Raw genomic sequence first — 23,597 nt, 5'->3', positions numbered from 1 at the left:
ACAGTGCATTCCAGATCCTAACCAGTCACTGCATTTTTTCTCATGTCCCCTTTGCTTCTTTTGCCAATTACTTTAAATCTGTGCCCCCTTATTCTTGATCCTTGGGAACAGTTTTTCCCTATCTACTCTGTCCAGAACGCTCATGATTTTGAACACCTCCATCAAATCTCCTTTCAATCTTTTCTCTAAGGAAAAGGGTCCCAACCTCTCCAATTTACCTACGTAACTGAAGTTCCTCATCCCTGGAACCATTCTCAGAACTTTTCTGCAAATCCTTTTCAGTTGGGGAGTACTTTGGTGAAAGCGATCATAATTCAGTTAGATTTAGGATAGTTATGGCAAAAGACAAAGGTAGATCAGGAATAAAAGTTTTCAATTGGGGAAAAGCTAATTTTATGAAGCTGAGATGTGATTTAGCTGAAGTGGACTGGAAACAGCTATTTGAAAGTATATCAGTGCCAGATCAATGGGAGGCATTCAAGGAAAAGATAGTGAGGGTTCAGAGCAGCTATGTTCCCTTAAAGAAAAAGGGTGGGACTGACAAATCCAGAGCCCCCTGGATGTCAAGGGGCTTAAAGGAGAGGATAAAGATGAAAAGGGAAGCTTATGACAGATATCAAGGTTTCAAACTGCAGAAAACCTAGAGCAGTATAAGAAGTGTAGGGCTGAAATTAAAAGGGAAATTAGGAAAGCAAAGAGAGGGCATGAAAAAATTTTGGCAAGTAAAATCAGGGAATACACCAATTTTTTTAAATAAATATGTAAAGAGCAAGAGGATAACTAAAAGAAAGATAGGGCCTAACAGGACCATAGGGGTAACCTATATGTGGAGGTAGAGGAAGTTGGTATGGCTCTTAATGAATATTTAGCATCTGTTTTCACAAAGAAGAGCAATACAGACAGTGCAATCAGGTAGGAGTTTTTTTCAATTCTTTCATGGAATGTAGGTGCCGCTGGCAAGGCCAGCATTTGTTACCCATCCCAAATTGCCCCTGAACGGAGTGGCTTACTATGCAAGCCATTTCAGAGGGCAGTTAAGAGTCAACCATATTGCTCTGGGTCTGGTGTTAGATTTCCTTCCCTTAAGGACGTTAGTGAACCAGATGGGTTTTTACAACAATCAATGATAGTTTCACGGCACCATTACTGAGACAAGAAAGAACAAAGAAAATTACAGCACAGGAACAGGCCCTTCGGCCCTCCAAGCCTGCGCCGATCCAGATCCTCTATTAAACATGTCGCCTATTTTCTAAGGGTCTGTAGGGCAGGGACAGGCATATACAGCAGGGCAAGAATTATAGCTGGGGGAAAGGAAATTATGATGCGATTAGGCAAGATTTAGGATGCGTAGGATGGGGAAGGAAACTGCAGGGGATGGGCACAATCGAAATGTGGAGCTTATTCAAGCAGCAGCTACTGCGTGTCCTTGATAAGTATGTACCTGTCAGGCAGGGAGGAAGTTGTCGAGCGAGGGAGCCGTGGTTTACTAAAGAAGTTGAAGTGCTTGTCAAGAGGAAGAAGGCGGCTTATGTTAGGATGAGACGTGAAGGCTCAGTTAGGGCGCTTGAGAGTTACAAGCTAGCCAGGAAGGATCTAAAGGGAGAGATAAGAAGAGCAAGGAGAGGACACGAGAAGTCATTGGCGGATAGGATCAAAGAAAACCCTAAGGCTTTCTATAGGTATATCAGGAATAAAAGAATGACTAGAGATAGGTTACGGCCAATCAAGGATAGTAGTGGGAAGTTGTGAGTGGAATCGGAGGAGATAGGGGAAGTGTTAAATGAATATTTTTCGTCAGTATTTACAGTGGAGAAAGAAAATGTTGTTGAGGAGAATACTGAGATACAGACTACTAGGCTAGATGGGATTGAGGTTCACGAGGAGGAGGTGTTAGCAATTTTGGAAAGTGTGAAAATAGATAAGTCCCCTGGGCCAGATGGGATTTATCCTAGGACTCTCTGGGAAGCCAGGGAGGTGATTGCAGAGCCTTTGTCCTTGATCTTTATGTCGTCATTGTCGACAGGAATAGTGCCGGAAGACTGGAGGATAGCAAATGTTGTCCCCTTGTTCAAGAAGGGGAGTAGAGACAGCCCTGGTAATTATAGACCTGTGAGCCTTACTTTGGTTGTGGGTAAAATGTTGGAAAAGGTTATAAGAGATAGGATTTATAATCATCTTGAAAAGAATAAGTTCATTAGAGATAGTCAGCACGGTTTTGTGAAGAGTAGGTCGTGCCTCACAAACCTTATTGAGTTTTTTGACAAGGTGACCAAACAGGTGGATGAGGGTAAAGCCGTGGATGTGGTCTATATGGATTTCAGTAAGGCGTTTGATAAAGTTCCCCACGGTAGGCTATTGCAGAAAATACAGAAGTATGGGATTGAAGGTGAATTAGTGCTTTGGATCAGAAATTGGCTAGCTGAAAGAAGACAGAGGGTGGTGGTTGATGGTAAATGTTCATCCTGGAGTATAGTTTCTAGTGGTGTACCGCAAGGATCTGTTTTGGGGCCACTGCTGTTTGTCATTTTTATAAATGACCTGGATGAGGGTGTAGAAGGGTGGGTTAGTAAATTTGCGGATGACACGAAGGTCGGTGGAGTTGTGGATAGTGCCGAAGGATGTTGTAGGTTACAGAGGGACATAGATAGGCCACAGAGCTGGGCTGAGAGATGGCAAATGGAGTTTAATGCGGAAAAGTGTGAGGTGATTCACTTTGGAAGGAGTAACAGGATTGCAGAATACTGGGCTAATGGGAAGATTCTTGGTAGTGTAGATGAGCAGAGAGATCTTGGTGTCCAGGTACATAAATCCCTGAAAGTTGCCACCCAGGTTAATAGGGCTGTTAAGAAGGCATATGGTGTGTTAGCGTTTATTAGTAGGGGGATCGAGTTTCGGAGCCACGAGGTCATGCTGCAGCTGTACAGAACTCTGGTGCGGCCGCACCTGGAGTATTGCGTGCAGTTCTGGTCACCGCATTCCAGGAAGGATGTGGAAGCTTTGGAAAAGGTGCAGAGGAGATTTACTAGGATGTTGCCTGGTATGGAGGGAAGGTCTTACGAGGAAAGGCTGAGGGACTTGAGGTTGTTTTCGTTAGAGAGAAGGAGGAGAAGAGGTGACTTAATAGAGACATATAAGATAATCAGAGGGTTGGACAGGGTGGATAGTGAGAGCCTTTTTCCTCGGATGGTGATGGCAAACACGAGGGGACATAGCTTTAAGTTGAGGGGTGATAGATATAGGACAGATGTCAGAGGTAGCTTCTTTACACAGAGAGTAGTAGGGGCGTGGAACGCCCTGCCTGCAACAGTAGTAGACTCACCAACTTTAAGGGCATTTAAGTGGTCATTGGATAGACATATGGATGAAAATGGAATAGTGTAGGTCAGATGGTTTCACAGGTCGGCGCAACATCGAGGGCTGAAGGGCCTGTTCTGCGCTGTAATGTTCTATGTATCTCTTTGCTTCCTGCCCATTCATGTATCTGTCTAGATACATCTTAAAAGACGCTATCGTGCCCGCGCCTACCACCTCCGCTGGCAACGCGTTCCAGGCACCCACCACCCTCTGCGTAAAGAACTTTCCACGCATATCCCCCCTAAACTTTTCCCCTCTCACTTTGAACTCGTGACCCCTAGTAATTGAATCCCCCACTCTGGGAAAATGCTTCTTGCTATCCACCCTGTCTATACCTCATGATTTTGTACACCTCAATCAGGTCCCCCCTCAACCTCCGTCTTTCTAATGAAAATAATCCTAATCTGCTCAACCTCTCTTCATAGCTAGCGCCCTCCATACCAGGCAACATCCTGGTGAACCTCCTCTGCACCCTCTCCAATTCCATATTTTTATTCATTGAATTTAAATTCCATCAGCTGCAGTGGTGGGATTTGAACCCATGTCCCGAGGGCATTAGCCTGGGCTTCTTGATTACTAGTCCAGTAACATTACCACTACACCACCATTTCCATGTGAAATATTAGATGAAATTAACAATGAGAGAGGTTTAACAACTTTGAAAATGGATAAATCCCTGGCCCAGATGAAATGTATCCTAGGCTGTTAAGGGAAGAAATAGTGGCGGCTCTGACCATCATTTTCCAATTCTCTGACTACAGGTGTGCTGCCAGAGGACTGGAGGACAGCTAACATTTTGAATAATTGTTTAAAAAGGGAGAAAGGGATGCACTGAGGAATTACAGGCCCATCAGCCTAACCTCGGTTTTGGGAAAATTACTGGGGAAAAAATTGAGGGACAGGATAAATCTTAATTTAGAAAGACATGGATTAATCAATGACAGTCAGCATGGATTTGTTAAAAGGTCGTGCCTGATGAACATGATTGAACGTTTTGAGGAGATAACAAGGAGGGTCGATGAGGGTACTGCATGTGATGTCAGCATGGATTTTTAGCAAGGCTTTTGATAAGGTCTCACATGACAGACTGGTCACAAAAGTAAAAGCCCATGGGATACAAGGCAAAATGGCAAGTTGGATCCAAAATTGGCTCAGAGGCAGGAAGCAAAGGTAATGAATGGTCAATGGGTATTTTAGTGCCTAGAAAGCTGTTTCCCTTGTGGTATATATCAATGATTTGGACTTGAATATAGGGAATATGATTAAGAAGCTTGCAGATGCGGAGTCACTGAAAGCTACAGCAAGCAATTAAGGCGGAAAATGATATGTTGGCCTTTATTACAAAAGGATTTGAATATAGCAGTAAAGATGTCTTACTGCAATTATATAGAGCCTTGGTGAGACCGCACCTCGAGTACTGTGTGCAGTTTTGGTCTCCTTACCCAAGGAAAGATATACTTGCCATAGAGGGAGCGCAACAAAGGTTTACCAAACTAATCCTGGGATGGAGGGATGGTCCTATGAGGAAAGATTAAATAGACTGGGCCTTTATTCTCTGGAGTTCAGAAGAATGAGGGGTGATCTCATTCAAACAAAATTCTTACAGGGCTCGATAGGGTAGATGCAGAAAGGATCTGGCTGGGCAGCGTAGAACCAGGGGACACAATCTCAGAATAAGGGGCTGTGGAGGCTCAGTCATTGAGTATGTTCAAGACTGAGATTGATAGATTTCTACATAATAAAGACATCAAAGGATATGGGGATAGTGCAGGAAAATGGCGTTGAAGTTGAAGATCAGCCATGATCTCACTGAATGGCAGAACGGGCTTGAAGAGCTGAATGGCCTAGTCCTGCTCTTATTTATGTTCTTAAAGCTAACAAGGCAAGGGAATACACAATAAATAGTAGGATACTGAGATGGGTAGAGGAACGGAGGGACCTTGGAGTGCATGTCCACAGATCCCTGAAGTTGGCTGGGCAGGTAGATAAGGTAGTCAAGGCGGCATAGGAACTAAGACGTGGGAGCTTATGCTAGAAGTGTATAAAACACTAGTTAGGCCACAGCTGGAGTACTGCATGCAGTTCTGGACACCACACTATAGGAAAGATGCGACTGCACTCCAGAGGGTAGAGAGGAGATTTACGAGGATGTTGCCTGGACTGGAGAATTTTAGTTATGAGGAAAGATTGGATAGGCTGGAGTTGTTTTCCTTGGAACAGAGGAGGCTGAGGGGAGACCTCATTGAAGTGTATAAAATTGAGGGGTCAGATAGAGTGGATAGGAAGGCCCTATTCCTCTTGGTTGAGGGGTTCATAACCAGGAGGCATAGGAGGAGATTTAGAGGGAATTTTCTTTTTCACCCAGAAGGTGGTGGATATCTAGAACCCACTGCCTGAAAGAGTGGTAGAGGCAGAAACCTTCAAAACATTCAAAAACTACTTGAATATGCACTTGAAGTGCTGTAACCTACAAGGCTATGGACCAAGATCTGGAAAGTGGGATTAGGTTGGATGGCTACTTGTCGACCAGTGTGGACACGATGGGCCAAATGGCCTCCTTCTGTGCCATAGATTTCTATGATACGTAACTAACACTAAATCCCGCTCACTCATCACCCTGTCCACACTGACTTACATTGGCTCTCCATTGCCCCAAAGCCTCAAATTTAAAATTCTCCATATTTAAATCCATTTATGGCCTCATCTTTCATTACCTGTAACCTTCCTCAGCAATACATGCATTCCTCAGACTGGCCTTGTTCACCCCCCATTCCCTTACCAATTTTCTTTTTCAGCTGTCTAGGCCCTGCATTCTGGAAATGCCTCTCTCGGACTCTCCTCCAGGCTGAATGTCTTAGGCTGGAGAAGTAAAGTTCTCAAGAAAAAAAAGCTGCTCTAGTCTAATTACAAAGAATCCAGAAAATCCAAGATTCTCGTGTCACAAAACAACCAATAAACAGAAAAGCAGCATACTCAGCAAAGCCAGATACAAAGGCAAGGAGTAGACCTTTAAGTTTTTGCTGCTTTCATAGAAGCATAGAAAGTTTAAGGCACAGAAAGAGGCCACTTGGCCCATCATGTTTGTGCCAGCTGAAAAATGATCCACCTATTCTAATCCCACCTTCCAGAATTTGGTCCACAGCCCTGCAGCTTATGGCAATTGAGGTGCACATCCAGACTCCTTTTGAATGAGTTAAGGGTCTCAATCTCAACTATCCTTTCAGGTAGTAGTTCCAGGCCATCACCACCCTCTGGATGAAAAAGATTTTCCTCATCTCCCCTCTAATTTTTCTACCAATCACTTTAAATCTATGCCCCCTAGTCACTGATCTCTCTGCTAAGGTAAATAGACCCTTCACCTCCACTTTATCCAGGCCCCTCAAAATTTTGTACATTTCAATCAGATTTCCCCTCAGCCTTCTCTGTTCCAAGGAGAACAACCCCAGCCAATCTTTCCTCATCGCTGCATTTTTCCAGTCCTGACAATATCCTCGTAGATCTCCTCTGTATCCTCTCTAGTGCAATTACATCCTTTTTGTAATGAGGTGACCAGAACTGCACACAGTATTCAAGTTGTGGCCTAACCAATGAGTTATACAGTTCCAGCATAACCTCCCTGCTCGTGTATTCTATACCTCAGCTAATAAAGGAAAGGATTCCATATGCCTCCTTAACCACCTTATCGACCTGTCCTGCTACCTTCAGGAATCTGTGGACATTCACTCCAAGGTCCCTTACTTCCCCTACACTTCTCAGTATTTTCCAATTAATCGCATATTCCTTTGCCTTGTTTGACCTCCCCAAATGCATCACCTCACACTTCTCCAGGTTGAATTTCATTTGCCACTTTTCTGCCCATCTGACCAGACCATCAATATTTTCCTGCAGCATACAGCTATCCTCTTCGCTATCTACATGGCCAATCTTTGTGTTGTCTGCAAACTTCTTGATCATGCCCCCTACATTTATGTCCAAATCGTTAATATACGCCACAAAAAGCAGGGGATCCAGTACTGAGCCCTGCGAACGCCACTGGAAACAGCCCTCCAGTCGCCAAAACAGCCGTCAACAATTACCTATTTAAATAAAAGCAAAATACTGCAGATGCTGGAAATACTCAGCAGGTCTGGCAGCATCTGCGGAGAGAGAAGCAGAGTTAACGTTTCAGGAAGTGTGGTGATCTGATGAAGGGTCACTGACCTGAAACGTTAACTCTGCTTCTCTCTCCACAGATGCTGCCAGACATGCTGAGTATTTCCAGCATTTCTTATTTCTATTTTGTCAACAATTACCCTTTGTTTCCTGCCATTGAGCCAATTTTGTATCGCCCTTGCTGCGTTTCCCTGGATCCCATGGGATTTTATTTTTTTAACCAGTCTGACATGTGGGACCTTGTCAAAAGCCTTGCTAAGGTCCATGTGGACCACATCAACTGCACTACCCTCATCTATCCTCTTGTTACCTCTTCAAAAAATTCAATCAAGTCGGTCAAACAAGATCTTCCCTTAACAAATCCATGCTGATTATCCTTGATTAACCTGTGCCTTTCTAAGTGACAGTTTATCCTGTCTCCTAGAATAGATTTTGGCTTTCTTGCAGGCCTGGCATCTGCTCCGTCTTTTTAAGGCATACCAGAAAGACAATGTGCTAAGCTGCAAAGAGTGGAATTTCCTGATGCCCGAATGTCCCAAACCCATATTAATAACAACACTTGTACCATAGAGCACTGTCAGCTCCTCTGCCTCTGGCACAAAACCAGCATGGGGATTAAAATTAGAAAATGCTGGAAACATTCAGCAGGACTGACAGCATTCATGGAGAAACAGAGTTAACGTTTCATGTGATCTTTCATGATGAAACGTTAACTCTATTTCTCTCTCCACAGATGCTGTCAGACCTGTTGAATGTTTCCAACATTTTCTGTTTTTATTTCAGATTTCCAGCATCTGCAATATTTTGCTTTTGGGGATTAAAGTCCCCATCTCCTGCTCCTTACGCAACTCCTTATGCTGCTGGTACAGAGACACAGAGGAAGCACAATTCACACTCTTGGATTTGTAAAATTTATACTGATGTGAACAGCTCAGTATTAAGATTTTGCATCAGCAGACAACTGCTGACAATCATCAATCTCCGGGAAACTAGAAAGACTGGATAAACTCACAGAATGTTTGATACTTGATGTGCAATCAAACCTACTTCAATAACAACTTCCAGCAACTAGTGGTCTGATACAAGTAGCAAGAACCATTGTGAGGGAAACAAGCACATGCAATAAATAGCACCAGGCCTGGGGCTTGTATGAGACTGAGTCCTGTGTACCTGCAATGTCACAACCTTTTCATGTATGTACTCAACATATATTTTTCCAGAAACTCTCAAACAGGGTTATGTGAGGATAGTGAGGAGTACATAGAATGAAGATGTTATATCTTCTTTTCTCAAGGTGCAAATATTGCAATATTTAAGTATAGGATACACATAATTACCTTCTTGGTGTCAGCCTTGAATCCAGGCTGCCTGTTTTCATGGTAATTGTGTCTGTGAACAGCACATCCTTTGCTGGAGATGCCAGGGCCTCAGAGTGCGACAGTGATGAATGCATCCTCTGCTGTTGAAGTCGCTTCAGCGTGGCATACCCGAAAGCGTCACGTGGGCTTGTATAGCTGAAGTTGTAGTCGGTCAGGCTTTTTACGGTAGTGACTGATGGTGCTTTGAGTGACTGCGCCCTTCGGGGGAGTGTGTGTGAAGATCCCAGGGGGACCAGTGACACAGAGTTCGACTTGGACAGAGGTAGGTGGTTGGACTGGGGGTTGAGGGACACATTAGTCTTCACCGTCCGTGCACTGACAACTGTGTTCAGGCTGCCACAGTCTGTGTCGACATTGGCTGGGTCCAGGCGGACTGTTTCACCAGATGGACTAGAGCTGACTGAACTCATAGAGCTAATGCCACTTGTTGTGGTGTCTGTGTTAAAGCTCTGGCTACGGCTTTTGAACTGCGTGCCAGTTGTGCCATCCCCCATAGACCTGTCCTTGATGATTTGCTCCTGGTGATTATCCCCCAATAGAGTCTTTGGGCGCTTCAGTTCAGACTCGGAGATACTCTGTGAGCTTCCTCTGTTGCCGTGATCCCTGCTCCCGACGAATGAGGTCTCCAAGCTCAATGTGTGGCTCTTGTGCAGTCGGCTACCATTGAAAATACTGGTGAACACTTCACTGTGCAAATACTCGGTGCTGTTGGCTGGCTCAGTGACTGCCCGGATGCGCCGCTGGACCTGCTTCCTGTCTGCTGCTGCCTTCGAAGACTTGGAATCGCTGCTGCTGCGCAGTTTCTTGCTGGGCAGTGAAGTGAGATTGTTGAAGAAGCGCCGGGTAACAAATCTGGAAGAGCTGAGAATGCTCAGGGGGCTTCGTTCCTTCTCCTTCGCTGATTTGGGCCTCTCTAGCAAAGATGGGTCTCCCTCCTCGGTGATATCTAGGAAGAAGGTGCTGGTTGTGCTGCTCCCGTATCGATCATCTTCCATAATAAACATGCCTGAAATACAAAGCAGCCCACAGCACGTCTATTAACTTGTGTTGGTCATGTGAAGAGTTCTATGGAGTCTTGTCCAATTGAGATTGGCTGAAACAACCAAAACTGCAGACCTACTACCGCTTAGGAGAATTGACTGGTGCAGCCATCTTAAGAACTGACCCTTTACCACTAAGACCTGGGCACCAAATTAACTTTGTCATAACGAATGGAGGAAGAGTTGCCTCTCTATCATCTGTATTGGTTCCTAAGCGACAGTTTAGATTATCTGAATTGTGTCCCTGTTGGCACCATGGCATAAAACTGATCACTTTGTTAACAGAGCACAAGGATGGCTGGTGAGAGAAAAAAAAAAACTCAGCCTCATGCATATGAGAAGCTAGTCTGAGGGAGCTTTGTATCTAACTCACGCTGTACCTGCCGTGGGAGCGTTTAATGGGACAGTGTAAAGTGAACTTTACTCTGCATCCAATAGGAAGAATGAAGAGAGGCAATATAAAATTAATTCTAAAGGGGATGCAGGAACAGAAAAATCGTTGAAGGTGGTAGGGCAGGTTGATTAAGTGGTTAAAAAGCCATATGGGATCCTGGGCTTATAAACAAAGGCAGAGTACAAAAGCAAGGAAGTTATGATAAACCTTTATAAAACACTGGTTCAGCCTCGACTGGAGTATTGTGTCCAATTCCAGGCATTGCACTTTAGGAAGGAAGTGAAGGCTTTAGAGAGGATGCAGAGAAAATTTACGACAATGGTTCCAGGGATGAGGGACTTCAGTTACATGGATAGAATGAAGAAGTTGGGGTTGCTATCCTTCGAGAAGATTGAGAGATTTGCTAGAAGTATTCAAAATCATGAGGGGTCTAGAACCAGATGACATCGATTTCAGATGATCGGTCAAAGAGTGAAAGGCAATATGAGGAAATCCTTTCTTTAACGCAGCAAGTAGTTAGGATGTGGAATGCACTGCCAGAGAATGCAGTAGAGGCAGATTCACTTGAGGTTTTCGAAAGGGAATTGGATAAGCACCTGAAGAGTATTTGCAAGGCTCTGGGGAAAGAGCAGTGGTATGGGACTAACTGAATTATACTTGCAGAGAGCTGGCATGGACTTCACAGGTCAAATGGCCTCCTTTTGTGATGTAGCCATTTTATGCCTGTCCTGGGAGCTTTTGATGGCACATTGTAGAGGGAGCTTTACTCTGTGTCTAACCCATGTTGTATCTGACCAGAGAGCACTCAGTGCTGACACTAGGTCTCAGGGGTGCAGAGACAGTCCATTCCCCAGAGCTCACATCTGTCATCTTGATGCAAACAAAACAAATTGGCAAAAAAATACTAAAATTCAGAAATTGTAAAACGACAGTGTTATAACATCACAGAACAGGCTCAGGTGGCGTAGGTCCTTCAGCCATTTGACCTCATTGTTCCAGGACTGGCAGCACAGACAGAAAGGTCTTACTGTATACAGAGAATACAACACCTGAAGCTGAAGCTGCTTTTATATTGGATTTTGTGACATGTTGTTTTCCCTTCCCCTCATTTTATAGCTTCTGGTCTTGTGTAGCCACAGGGCATCCCCTAAGCAAACTCAACACCGAGGCCAACAGCCAAGAATCTTCTATTTTTAAACCCATCACTACAGATATTTTTCAAGTGATGGCCATGTACTCCTGGATTGTGGGGGGGGGGGGGGGGGGGGAAAGAGGGGGTGAGAGAATGAAGAATCAATAGTTGTATTTAACAGGGTCCTTACATTTGCTGTGTCGAAGCTGGGATAATCCTGACACATAATAGGACATCCATACTAACTTTTTTGGAGATCAGTAGATGCCTGCTCACAGCCAAACTGTATCTGCAGGTACAAGAAGTACCAAGTATGAGGTAAAGGAAGGAGCTGACTTGGCCAATTTCATTAACAAATGGAAATCGTCCTCTCCCGATTCTGCTCTTTCATCTCAAAGCTATCTGTGATGCCTTGATTTCAGCTGCAAAAGAGCTGTTAGTCCTGTTGACAGGGTCTGTGGTGAGAATTTCCAATTCCTGTCAGACCAAAATGTTTCTCTTAACTCGGTAATCCCAGCTACCAGCAACAACTCTGAGGTCTAGCACACAACTACACAATATAAAAAAAGCCAAAGTCTGACACTGTGTGTGCTTTTGTGAGTGAGAGAGATGCTGGGGGGTGTGGAGAAAGACGATGAACAGGTTGGGTGTTATGGAATGATCTGATTTACAATAATTAATTGGAGGTATCTCCTAGATTTCTGTGCTCATCTAATACTGGTCTCTTGAGCATCCCCAATTTTAATCACTCCACAATTGGCAGCCATGCCTTCAGTCGCCTGGGCCCTAAGCTCTGGAATTTCCTCCCTAAACCGCTCCGCCTCTACTTCATTTTCCTTCTTTAAGACATTCCTTAAAACCTACCTCTTTGACCAAGCTTTTGGTCATCTGCCTGAATATTTCCTTATCTGGCAAGGTGTCATTGTATTTTACAATGCCCCTGTGACCTCTACCAACTAGAAGGACAAGGGAAGCAAATGCGTGGGAACACCACCACCTGCAAGTTTCCTCCAAGTCACACACCATCCTGACTTGGAACTATATCGCCGTTCCTTCACTGTCACTGGGTCAAAATCTTGGAACTCCCTTCCTAACAGCACTGTAGATGTACCTACCCCACATGGACTGCAGCAGTTCAAGAAGGCAGCTCACCACCACCTTCTCAAGGGCAATTAGGGATGGGCAATAAATGCTGGCCTAGCCAGCCAGTGATGCCCACATCCCATGAATGAATAAAAAAAGTTTGGCACATTTTATTAAAAACTGCTGGAAATGTGAAATAGAAACAGAAGACTGGAGGCTCGCACAGGGAGCCCTGATTAGTCTCGAGTCTTACTAGCCGTGAATGCAAGTTGGAATACCAGGTTTGTGATACAGCACAGCAATTCATGGTGCAATGCATTTGGCAGAAAAGAATGTTTTTGGGTTTTGATAGGCTGCTTTGGACCAGTGCAAGCTTCTATAGAATGACATGGATCACATTCAGAATTAATGGCTCTCATTCGCAGCTCTGCTCACAGAACAGAGTCGTTGGATAACCTGGCCTGTAGAAGCTAGCTTTTTGAAGATACGTCATCACTTATTCATTTTCTGTTGGAAAGGTATAATTTTGAGATCATTGTAGTGCTTTTTCAGCATTTTCATCAGTGCACTAACTTTTGCAGTTGTTCAAGCTTCATTTGGAGGAGAAAGAGGAGTTCTTAAGGCGGTTCACATGGACTGCAGCAGTTCAAGAAGGCTCACCACCCCACCTTCTCCAGGGCAATTAGGGATGGGCAATAAATGGGTGGCACAGTGGCGCAGTGGTTAGCACCGCAGCCTCACAGCTCCACGAACCCGGGTTCAATTCTGGGTACTGCCTGTGCGGAGTATGCAAGTTCTCCCTGTGACCACGTGGGTTTCCGCCGGGTGCTCCGGTTTCCCGGAGGACTTTGCAGGGTCAAAGAACAAAGAAAATTACAGCACAGGAACAGGCCCTTCGGCCCTCCAAGCCTACGCCGATCCAGATCCTCTATCTAAACCTGTCGCCTATTTTCTAAGGGTCTGTATCTCTTTACTTCCTGCCCATTCATGTATCTGTCTAGATACATCTTAAAAGACGCTATCGTGCCCGCGTCTACCACCTCCGCTGGCAACGCGTTCCAGGCACCCACTACCCTCTGCGTAAAGAACTTTCCACGCATATCCCCCCTAAACTTTTCCCCTCTCACTTTGAACTCGTGACCCCTAGTAATTGAATCCCCCACTCTGGGAAAAAGCTTCTTGCTATCCAACCTGTCTATACCTCTCATGATTTTGTACACCTCAATCAGGTCCCCCCTCAACCTTCGTCTTTCTAATGAAAATAATCCTAATCTACTCAACCTCTCTTCATAGCTAGCGCCCTCCATACCAGGCAACATCCTGGTGAACCTCCTCTGCACCCTCTCCAAAGCATCCACATCCTTTTGGTAATGTGGCGACCAGAACTGCACGCAGTATTCCAAATGTGGCCGAACCAAAGTCCTATACAACTGTAACATGACCTGCCAACTCTTGTACTCAATACCCCGTCCGATGAAGGAAAGCATGCCGTATGCCTTCTTGACCACTCTATTGACCTGCGTTGCCACCTTCAGGGAACAATGGACCTGAACACCCAAATCTCTCTGTACATCAATTTTCCCCAGGACTTTTCCATTTACTGTATAGTTCACTCTTGAATTGGATCTTCCAAAATGCATCACCTCGCATTTGCCCTGATTGAACTCCATCTGCCATTTCTCTGCCCAACTCTCCAGTCTATCTATATTCTGCTGTATTCTCTGACAGTCCCCTTCAGTATCTGCTACTCCACCAATCTTAGTGTCGTCTGCAAACTTGCTAATCAGACCACCTATACTTTCCTCCAAATCATTTATGTATATCACAAACAACAGTGGTCCCAGCACGGATCCCTGTAGACACTGTGGACCACTGGTCACACGTCTCCATTTTGACAAACTCCCTTCCACTGCTACTCTCTGTCTCCTGTTGCCCAGCCAGTTCTTTATCCATCTAGCTGGTACACCTTGGACCCCATGCGCCTTCACTTTCTCCATCAGCCTACCATGGGGAACCTTATCAAACGCCTTACTGAAGTCCATGTATACGACATCTACAGCCCTTCCCTCATCAATCAACTTTGTCACTTCCTCAAAGAATTCTATTAAGTTGGTAAGACATGACCTTCCCTGCACAAAACCATGTTGCCTATCACTGATAAGCCCATTTGCTTCCAAATGGGAATAGATCCTATCCCTCAGTAGCTTCTCCAGCAGCTTCCCTACCACAGTCGTCAGGCTCACCGGTCTATAATTACCTGGATTATCCCTGCTACCCTTCTTAAACAAGGGGACAACATTAGCAATTCTCCAGTCCTCCGGGACCTCACCCGTGTTTAAGGATGTTGCAAAGATATCTGTTAAGGCCCCAGCTATTTCCTCTCGCTTCCCACAGTAACCTGGGATAGATCCCATCCGGACCTGGGGACTTGTCCACCTTACAGGGCTGGTCTACAGGGCTGGGCTTGCCATTATCATTTCCAGTGCCTAGGTCGATGCTGGATGGTCTGTCCGTTTTGACCTCTTTTCTTCGGCTTTCCTATTTCTGAAGAGTTGATAAGTTAAGGCCAACATTTTTAAGTGTGATGTGTCATGTGGATTTTTAAGCGATGTTCATCTCCTGACTCTGGTGCCAAAGTGATAGACAGCCTTACTCTTTATCTGAGCCTATCACCCAGCTGCTGGAGATGGGAAGGAACCACCCAATTCAATCACAGTTTCCAACGCATGCTGGGTCAATGGACTGCCCATGGTAGACCAGTAGATTTCACTCTGGTTCTAGGTAGATTTAGCTGATCTCAGGGCAGCTGATGGGGGCATGTCAATTAAATTCAGTGCCCTTTGGGTTAAAGAACAAAGAACAGTACAGCACAGGAACAGGCCATTCGGCCCTCCAAGCCTGTGCCGATCTTGATGCCTGCCTAAACTAGAACCTTCTGCACTTCCGGGGACCGTATCCCTCTATTCCCATCCTATTCATGTATTTGTCAAGATGCCTCTTAAACGTCGCGATCGTACCTGCTTCCACCACCTACCCCGGCAGCAAGTTCCAGGCGCTCACCACCCTCTGTGTAAAGAACTTGCCTTGCACATCCCCTCTAAACTTTGCCCCTCTCACCTTATATCTATGTCCCCTAGTAACTGACTCTTCCACCCTGGGAAAAAGCTTCTGACTATCCATTCTGTCCGTGCCGCTCATAACTTTGTAAACCTCTATCATGTCGCCCCTCCACCTCCGTCGTTCCAGTGAAAACAATCCGAATTTATCCAACCTCTCCTCATAGCTAATGCCCTCCAGACCAGGCAACATCCTGGTAAACCTCTTCTGTACCCTCTCCAAAGCCTCCACGTACTTCTGGTAGTGTGGTAAGAGTGAAAAAAATCAAGCAGGGCTCTTATCCCTCATCAATGAGCAGTACGGGAAAGTGGACGTGTTGACACTGGAAGAAAGCAGCACTGAACTCGGACGGCTGACACTCAATGCTTGGGCTTATATGTAAAGACTGGCCAGTTGAGCGACATACCGGAGGGCTGCCAGCATCCATACCTCAGCAGAGTCAACACTCCCAGGGGAGGAGCAGAATTATTTATGTATGACTGGGAAATAACTGGAGTGCCAGCAAACATCGCACAATTCACTTGGTGATTCATGCTGGAGACAACTCCATTACACTGAAACAGCATGGCAAGCTCCATATCATATGATACTCACTCTGAGGTACTGACTCACTCTCACTGTTATGCCTGGAGCTGGTAGATTCGGAGTTGAGGCTCAATGTACTGGGGACTGAGGACAGCTCGTTGTATAGTTGTTCCATGTCATCAGGGGCCACGGGCCAGGGCTGCGTGCGGCTGTGCCTGACCGAATCCCAGCCATGCTGTTTCAGGATGTCACACCCCTGCTTTGTTTTCGCCAAGAGACCCAGTACATACAGACAGGTCCTGTGGAAGCAGAAAAAAAAGAAACAAAGTCAATGGAAACAACAGGCTGCACTTTGATCCATTGTTGAAGGCACAACCCCAAACAAGATTAGACGATCACCGTTTTAGGGTTATTATTGCCGAATAATAATCAGAATGACTATTCGAGTCATTACTGGAAAATAATATTCAGAAGGACTCTACAGAACTCTTCAAATGCTGAGTGTAAATCTATGTATCCAATGATCCTCTTCTATCCATTACTTCAGTGATTTCCAAAACACACCGCTGGGGTAATTGGCTATGACCTAACATTAACAAAACCATTTTGACCCTCCCTAATCAGCTTACACTTTTGTCGAGCACAGATTGATTCTGCCCTCGATGAATTGTAGCACTCACTAATTCTGCCTCCAATGGATTGTAACGATTACACCATTAACATAAACTGACTGGCCTATATTTACTTGGTTTACCCCTTTTTTTTTTTTGAGTTGATTGATATAATTTCACTAGTGCAGTGCTCCATTCTCTGCTACTAGTGTCCAGTGGCTGGAATCAGTATAAATGCATCGTACATTTCAATACAGCAGCTCTTACAGCAACTACCGAAGCCATAGAGCACAATGCAGAACGGACAAATGGAGCAGTTTGCTTTTTAACTCAAAGAGGTGGAGAGTGCCAGGATTTTTTGGCAGAAATGACAGGTTACTTTGAATGTACCCATTTTAATGTGGGCATGCAACAATAAATAACTGGAGTATCTCAATGTGCCTCTCATCCTTTGCACCCCACCACACTATACTACCAGAGACACTGGAAGCTGTGCCCCATAATGTACTATCACAGACAGTGGAAGCCATGCCCCATGCACTACTACCACAGACAGTGGAGGCCATGCCCCATGCTATACTACCAGAGACACTGGAAGCCGTGCCCCTTGCTGTACTACCATAGAAAGTGGAGGCCGTGCCCCATGCTATACTACCAGAGACACCGGAATCCGTGCCGCTTGCTATACTAGACAGGCACCTGAGGCTGTGTCTTGCATTACAAGTGTTGGAAGGACTAGTGCAGCTATTTTCTACCTTCCCCAAGTAGGCTCTCTGATGGAATTGGGAATCCCAGTGATTTGCTGAATAGTTTCATCCTTGAAAATTGGCAAGGTCAGGAAAGCAGAAACAATCTGGGACCGATATCAGACACAAATTTTTCCTAAGCAAGGATATTTTTACGAACTTAAATGGGTTCCATGACATTCCCTGTCAACACCAGGAAAATTAGAAAGAAAAAAGTTATCTAGGACCGAGTCACAAGCTGGAATCTAATCGAGGGGTTCTAGTGGTTTATATGCAGAATAATAGATACCCGAGAGTGAATTAAAAGCTGGAATCTAATTGAAGAATTTAGATGATTTATACACAGAATAGACACCTGAGCGCGATAATAAGGGAAAGGTTTAACATTCAAGATTGGCAAAATGTCAGAAGTCAACAAGTGCATTTAATGAATAGGGCAAACCCAAATAAACTGCAGTGAATTAAGATGAGCGAAAAGTCAGTTACTGAGGTCTCCAGGTATGAGACTGACTACCAACCACATCATGCTTCTTTCTGATCTATTTCCATCAGGACTGCTACTTACCCTCTGACAGAGAGAATCTCGCATGTCTGGGCCAGAGCTATAACATCCGGGATCACGTTCTCCTCCTGAAGCAGGTTCAATCCCCAGTTGGACGAGCCAATGTTTCCCTGAAATCCACATCACATTTGGATCAGAAGCCTTACGCAGAGTATCATCTAGCATCATTTAAGGAGAAAGGACACTGACATGCAAGAAACAAAGAAAACAGGGCAACCAAAAGCGCAGTCAAAGAGATAGGTCCGGAAGAGCTGTCTGAAGAAAGCAGAGATATGGTGAAGAAAAGTGATTCTGGGGTAGACTTCCACAGAACAGAGCTGGAGTGACTCAAGGACTGGCATCTGGCTATGGAGCAGCGGGAATGAGGGTGGGCAATGATCAGGAGTTAGAGGAGCAGCAAACAGGAGCTGGAATTTACAGCTGAACTTCATCATCTAGGCAAGGTAGAGCAAAAGGATTTGAAAACTAAGATCTCATGGTCAATACAATAGACAGGGAGCCAGTGGTATTGGGCAGGAACACGAAGGGTTGATAGGTATGGAGGCTTTGTATGAGTCATGACCCATCCACTTCCTGCAATATCCCACTCAAGTACGCTTAATTTACTCCTGGCTCCCACTTGGGTTGCAAAGCAGGGGTAGCACCCAAAGTAACAGTGGGCACTAAATGGCCTCCACTGAGAAGAGCAAGCAAGCCATCAGGCTATGGGTTCAAATGTGCTCCAGTGTAAATGACTGGAGATAGGTTGACTGATTTTTATTTTCTAATTTCCTCCCTTACTCTTGCCCTGAAGGCAATAAAGCACAGTTCTATGGATGATAGTACCTCACGCAAATTACTATTGTCCCATGTCAGTTTAGCCATTGATTGCTGATTGGCTACTTGGACATGTGGAAGCACCATAATTGAACTCAATTCTGCATTCCAGTAATGGGCAAAAGTCGCAGACTGTGTGTTCTACTGAAACTCTATCCCCCCAGTCCAATTCCACTGTCTACATTTGGCACTTTTGACAACAGTTAACACAAAGTTGAAGCCTTCAAAACAGGTTTGTCCAACATATGGCCCGCAGATGTATTTCAGAGATGAGAAATTTTCCATTGTCTTCTTCTTTCAGACCAGCTTTTTAAAAAAACCTCTCAGTCAGTTTCACAGCTGACAGCTGCTGACATCGGGAACAGCAGTTTCTGAACTAGGGATGGATTCGGGGTTTCTGGCGGGTTCTGACTGTGTTTCAAAAGCCTGTCTGAATCTGTCCTAAGTTCAAAAACTGCCGTTCCTGAGGACAGCAGTGAAAGTGACAGCTTCTCTGCTGAGCGTTCCCGCTCCCTGCAAATGTAGAGAGGAAGGGAGGGAGGAAGGGACGGGGTAACAGAGAGAGAGAGAGGGACAGAGAGAGAGAGAGGGACAGAGAGAGGGAGAGAGAGGGACAGAGAGGGGGAGAGAGAGGGACAGAGGGGGGGAGAGAGAGGGACAGAGGGGGGGAGGGAGAGGGACAGAGGGGGGGAGGGAGAGGGACAGAGGGGGGGAGGGAGAGGGCGAGGGGGGGAGGGAGAGGGCGAGGGGGAGGGAGAGGGCGGGAGGGAGAGGGCGAGGGGGGAGGGAGAGGGCGAGGGGGGGAGGGAGAGGTGAGAGGGCGAGGGGGGGAGGGAGAGGGCGAGGGGGGGGGGAGGGGGGAGAGAGGGCGAGGGGGGGAGGGAGAGGGCGAGGGGGGAGGGAGAGGGCGAGGAGGGCGAGGGAGAGGGGGGCGAGGGGGGGAGGCGAGAGAGGGCGAGGGGGGGAGGGAGAGGGCGAGGGGGGGAGGGAGAGGGCGAGGGGGGAGGGAGAGGGCGAGGGGGGGAGGGAGAGGGCGAGGGGGGGAGGAGGGCGAGAGGGATGAGGCGAGAGAGGGAGAGGGACGAGGGGCGAAGCGAGAGAGGGAGGACGGGGCGAGAGCGAGAGAGGGAGGGACGGGGCGGAGAGCGAGAGAGGGAGGGACGGGGGCGAGAGCGAGAGAGGGAGGGACGGGGCGAGAGCGAGAGAGGGAGGGACGGGGCAGAGCGAGAGAGGGAGGGACGGGGCGAGAGCGAGAGAGGGAGGGACGGGGCGAGAGCGAGAGAGGGAGGGGACGGGGCGAGAGCGAGAGAGGGAGGGACGGGGCGAGAGCGAGAGAGGGAGGGACGGGGCGAGAGCGAGAGAGGGAGGGACGGGGCGAGAGCGAGAGAGGGAGGGACGGGGCGAGAGCGAGAGAGGGAGGGACGGGGGCGAGAGCGAGAGAGGGAGGGACGGGGCGAGAGCGAGAGAGGGAGGGACGGGGCGAGAGCGAGAGAGGGAGGGACGGGGCGAGAGCGAGAGAGGGAGGGACGGGGCGAGAGCGAGAGAGGGAGGGACGGGGCGAGAGCGAGAGAGGGAGGGACGGGGCGAGAGCGAGAGAGGGAGGGACGGGGCGAGAGCGAGAGAGGGAGGGACGGGGCGAGAGCGAGAGAGGGAGGGACGGGGCGAGAGCGAGAGAGGGAGGGACGGGGCGAGAGCGAGGAGGCGAGAGAGGGAGGGACGGGGCGAGAGCGAGAGAGGGAGGGACGGGGCGAGAGCGAGAGAGGGAGGGACGGGGCGAGAGCGAGAGAGGGAGGGACGGGGCGAGAGCGAGAGAGGGAGGGACGGGGCGAGAGCGAGAGAGGGAGGGACGGGGCGGAGAGCGAGAGAGGGAGAGGGACGGGGCGAGAGCGAGAGAGGGAGGGACGGGGCGAGAGCGAGAGAGGAGAGGGCAGGGCGGGGCGAGAGCGAGAGAGGGAGGGACGGGGCGAGAGCGAGAGAGGGAGAGCGAGAGAGGGAGGGGCGAGGGACTGTGCGAGAGCGAGAGAGGGAGGGGCGGGGCGGAGAGCGAGAGAGGGAGGGGCGGGGGCGAGAGCGAGAGAGGGAGGGGCGGGGCGAGAGCGAGAGAGGGAGGGGCGGGGCGAGAGCGAGAGAGGGAGGGGCGGGGCGAGAGCGAGAGAGGGAGGGGCGGGGCGAGCGAGAGCGAGAGAGGAGGGGACGGGGCGCGAGAGCGAGAGAGGGAGGGGCGGGGCGAGAGCGAGAGAGGGAGGGACGGGGCGAGAGCGAGAGAGGGAGGGGACGGGGCGAGAGCGAGAGAGGGAGGGACGGGGCGAGAGCGAGAGAGGGAGGGACGGGGCGAGAGCGAGAGAGGGAGGGACGGGGCGAGAGCGAGAGAGGGAGGGACGGGGCGAGAGCGAGAGAGGGAGGGACGGGGCGAGAGCGAGAGAGGGAGGGACGGGGCTGAGAGCGAGAGAGGGAGGGACGGGGCGAGAGCGAGAGAGGGAGGGACGGGGCGAGAGCGAGAGAGGGAGGGACGGGGCGAGAGCGAGAGAGGGAGGGACGGGGCTGAGAGCGAGAGAGGGAGGGGACGGGGCGAGAGCGAGAGAGGGAGGGACGGGGCGAGAGCGAGAGAGGGAGGGACGGGGCGAGAGCGAGAGAGGGAGGGACGGGCGAGAGCGAGAGAGGGAGGACGGGCGAGAGCGAGAGAGGGAGGGACGGGGCGAGAGCGAGAGAGGGAGGGACGGGGCGAGAGCGAGAGAGGAGGGACGGGGCGAGAGCGAGAGAGGGAGGGACGGGGCGAGAGAGAGAGGGAGGGGGCGAGAGCGAGAGAGGGAGGGAGGGGGCGAGAGCGAGAGAGGGAGGGAGGGGGCGAGAGCGGAGAGAGGGAGGGAGGGGGCGAGAGCGAGAGAGGGAGGGAGGGGGCGAGAGCGAGAGAGGGAGGGAGGGGGGCGAGAGCGAGAGAGGGAGGGAGGGGCGAGAGCGAGAGAGGGAGGGAGGGGGCGAGAGCGAGAGAGGGAGGGAGGGGGCGAGAGCGAGAGAGGGAGGGACAGCGAGAGAGGGCGAGAGAGGGAGGGACAGCGAGAGAGGGCGAGAGAGAGGGACAGAGAGAGAGGGCGAGAGAGAGGGACAGAGAGAGAGGGCGAGAGAGAGGGACAGAGAGAGAGCGCGAGAGAGAGGGACAGAGAGAGAGCGCGAGAGAGAGGGGACAGAGAGAGAGCGCGAGAGAGAGGGACAGAGAGAGAGCGCGAGAGAGAGGGACAGAGAGAGAGAGGGAGGGAGGGGGCGAGAGCGAGAGCGCGAGAGAGAGGGACAGAGAGAGAGCGCGAGAGAGAGGGACAGAGAGAGAGCGCGAGAGAGAGGGACAGAGAGAGAGCGCGAGAGAGAGGGACAGAGAGAGAGCGCGAGAGAGAGGGACAGAGAGAGAGCGCGAGAGAGAGGGACAGAGAGAGAGCGCGAGAGAGAGGGACAGAGAGAGAGCGCGAGAGAGAGGGACAGAGAGAGAGCGCGAGAGAGAGGGACAGAGAGAGAGCGCGAGAGAGAGGGACAGAGAGAGAGCGCGAGAGAGAGGGACAGAGAGAGAGCGCGAGAGACAGGGACAGAGAGAGAGCGCGAGAGACAGGGACAGAGAGAGAGCGCGAGAGACAGGGACAGAGCGAGAGAGCGAGAGGGACAGAGCGAGAGAGAGAGAGAGAGAGAGAGAGAGGGACAGAGCGAGAGAGAGAGGGACAGAGCGAGAGAGAGAGAGGGAGAGCGAGACAGGGCTAGCGCGAGAGACAGGGACAGAGAGCGAGCGCGAGAGACAGGGACAGAGAGAGAGCGCGAGAGAGAGGGACAGAGAGAGAGCGCGAGAGGGAGGGACAGAGAGAGAGCGCGAGAGGGAGGGACAGAGAGAGAGGGACAGAGAGAGAGGGACAGAGAGAGAGGGACAGAGAGAGAGGGACAGAGAGAGAGGGACAGAGAGAGAGGGACAGAGAGAGAGGGACAGAGAGAGAGGGACAGAGAGAGAGGGACAGAGAGAGAGGGACAGAGAGAGAGGGACAGAGAGAGAGGGACAGAGAGAGAGGGACAGAGAGAGAGGGACAGAGAGAGAGGGACAGAGAGAGAGGGACAGAGAGAGAGGGACAGAGAGAGAGCGCGAGAGAGAGGGACAGAGAGAGAGCGCGAGAGAGAGGGACAGAGAGAGAGCGCGAGAGAGAGGGACAGAGAGAGAGCGCGAGAGAGAGGGACAGAGAGAGAGCGCGAGAGAGAGGGACAGAGAGAGAGCGCGAGAGAGAGGGACAGAGAGAGAGCGCGAGAGAGAGGGACAGAGAGAGAGCGCGAGAGAGAGGGACAGAGAGAGAGCGCGAGAGACAGGGACAGAGAGAGAGCGCGAGAGACAGGGACAGAGAGAGAGCGCGAGAGGACAGGGACAGAGAGAGAGCGCGAGAGACAGGGACAGAGCGAGAGAGCGAGAGGGACAGAGCGAGAGAGAGAGAGAGAGAGAGAGAGGGACAGAGCGAGAGAGAGAGAGAGAGAGAGAGGGACAGAGCGAGAGAGAGAGAGAGAGAGAGAGGGACAGAGCGAGAGAGAGAGAGAGAGCGAGACAGGGACAGAGCGCGAGCGCGAGAGACAGGGACAGAGAGCGAGCGCGAGAGACAGGGACAGAGAGCGAGCGCGAGAGACAGGGACAGAGAGCTGAGCGCGAGAGACAGGGACAGAGAGCGAGCGCGA

General features: G+C 49.1%; 1 protein-coding gene across 3 annotated transcripts in view; it reads right to left on the bottom strand.

The window, feature by feature from the left end:
- Window positions 1-23,597, bottom strand: part of rictora (RPTOR independent companion of MTOR, complex 2 a) — a 373,719-nt gene that overhangs the window by 43,189 nt on the left and 306,933 nt on the right. For all 3 annotated transcript variants that reach the window (XM_068029133.1, XM_068029132.1, XM_068029135.1), the window contains 3 exons: window positions 18,099-18,205; window positions 16,246-16,475; window positions 8,844-9,891 (listed from right to left, as the gene is read on the bottom strand). In XM_068029133.1, coding sequence (XP_067885234.1) covers window positions 8,844-9,891; window positions 16,246-16,475; window positions 18,099-18,205 — 1,385 coding nt within the window. The remainder of the gene's footprint in view (window positions 1-8,843; window positions 9,892-16,245; window positions 16,476-18,098; window positions 18,206-23,597) is intronic.

The sequence above is a fragment of the Heterodontus francisci genome, chromosome 4 (genome assembly GCF_036365525.1).
Source record: "Heterodontus francisci isolate sHetFra1 chromosome 4, sHetFra1.hap1, whole genome shotgun sequence".
Lineage (NCBI taxonomy): Eukaryota > Metazoa > Chordata > Chondrichthyes > Heterodontiformes > Heterodontidae > Heterodontus > Heterodontus francisci.
The sequence above is the reverse complement of the archived record's forward strand: the minus strand, read 5'-3'. Positions and strand labels throughout refer to the sequence as shown.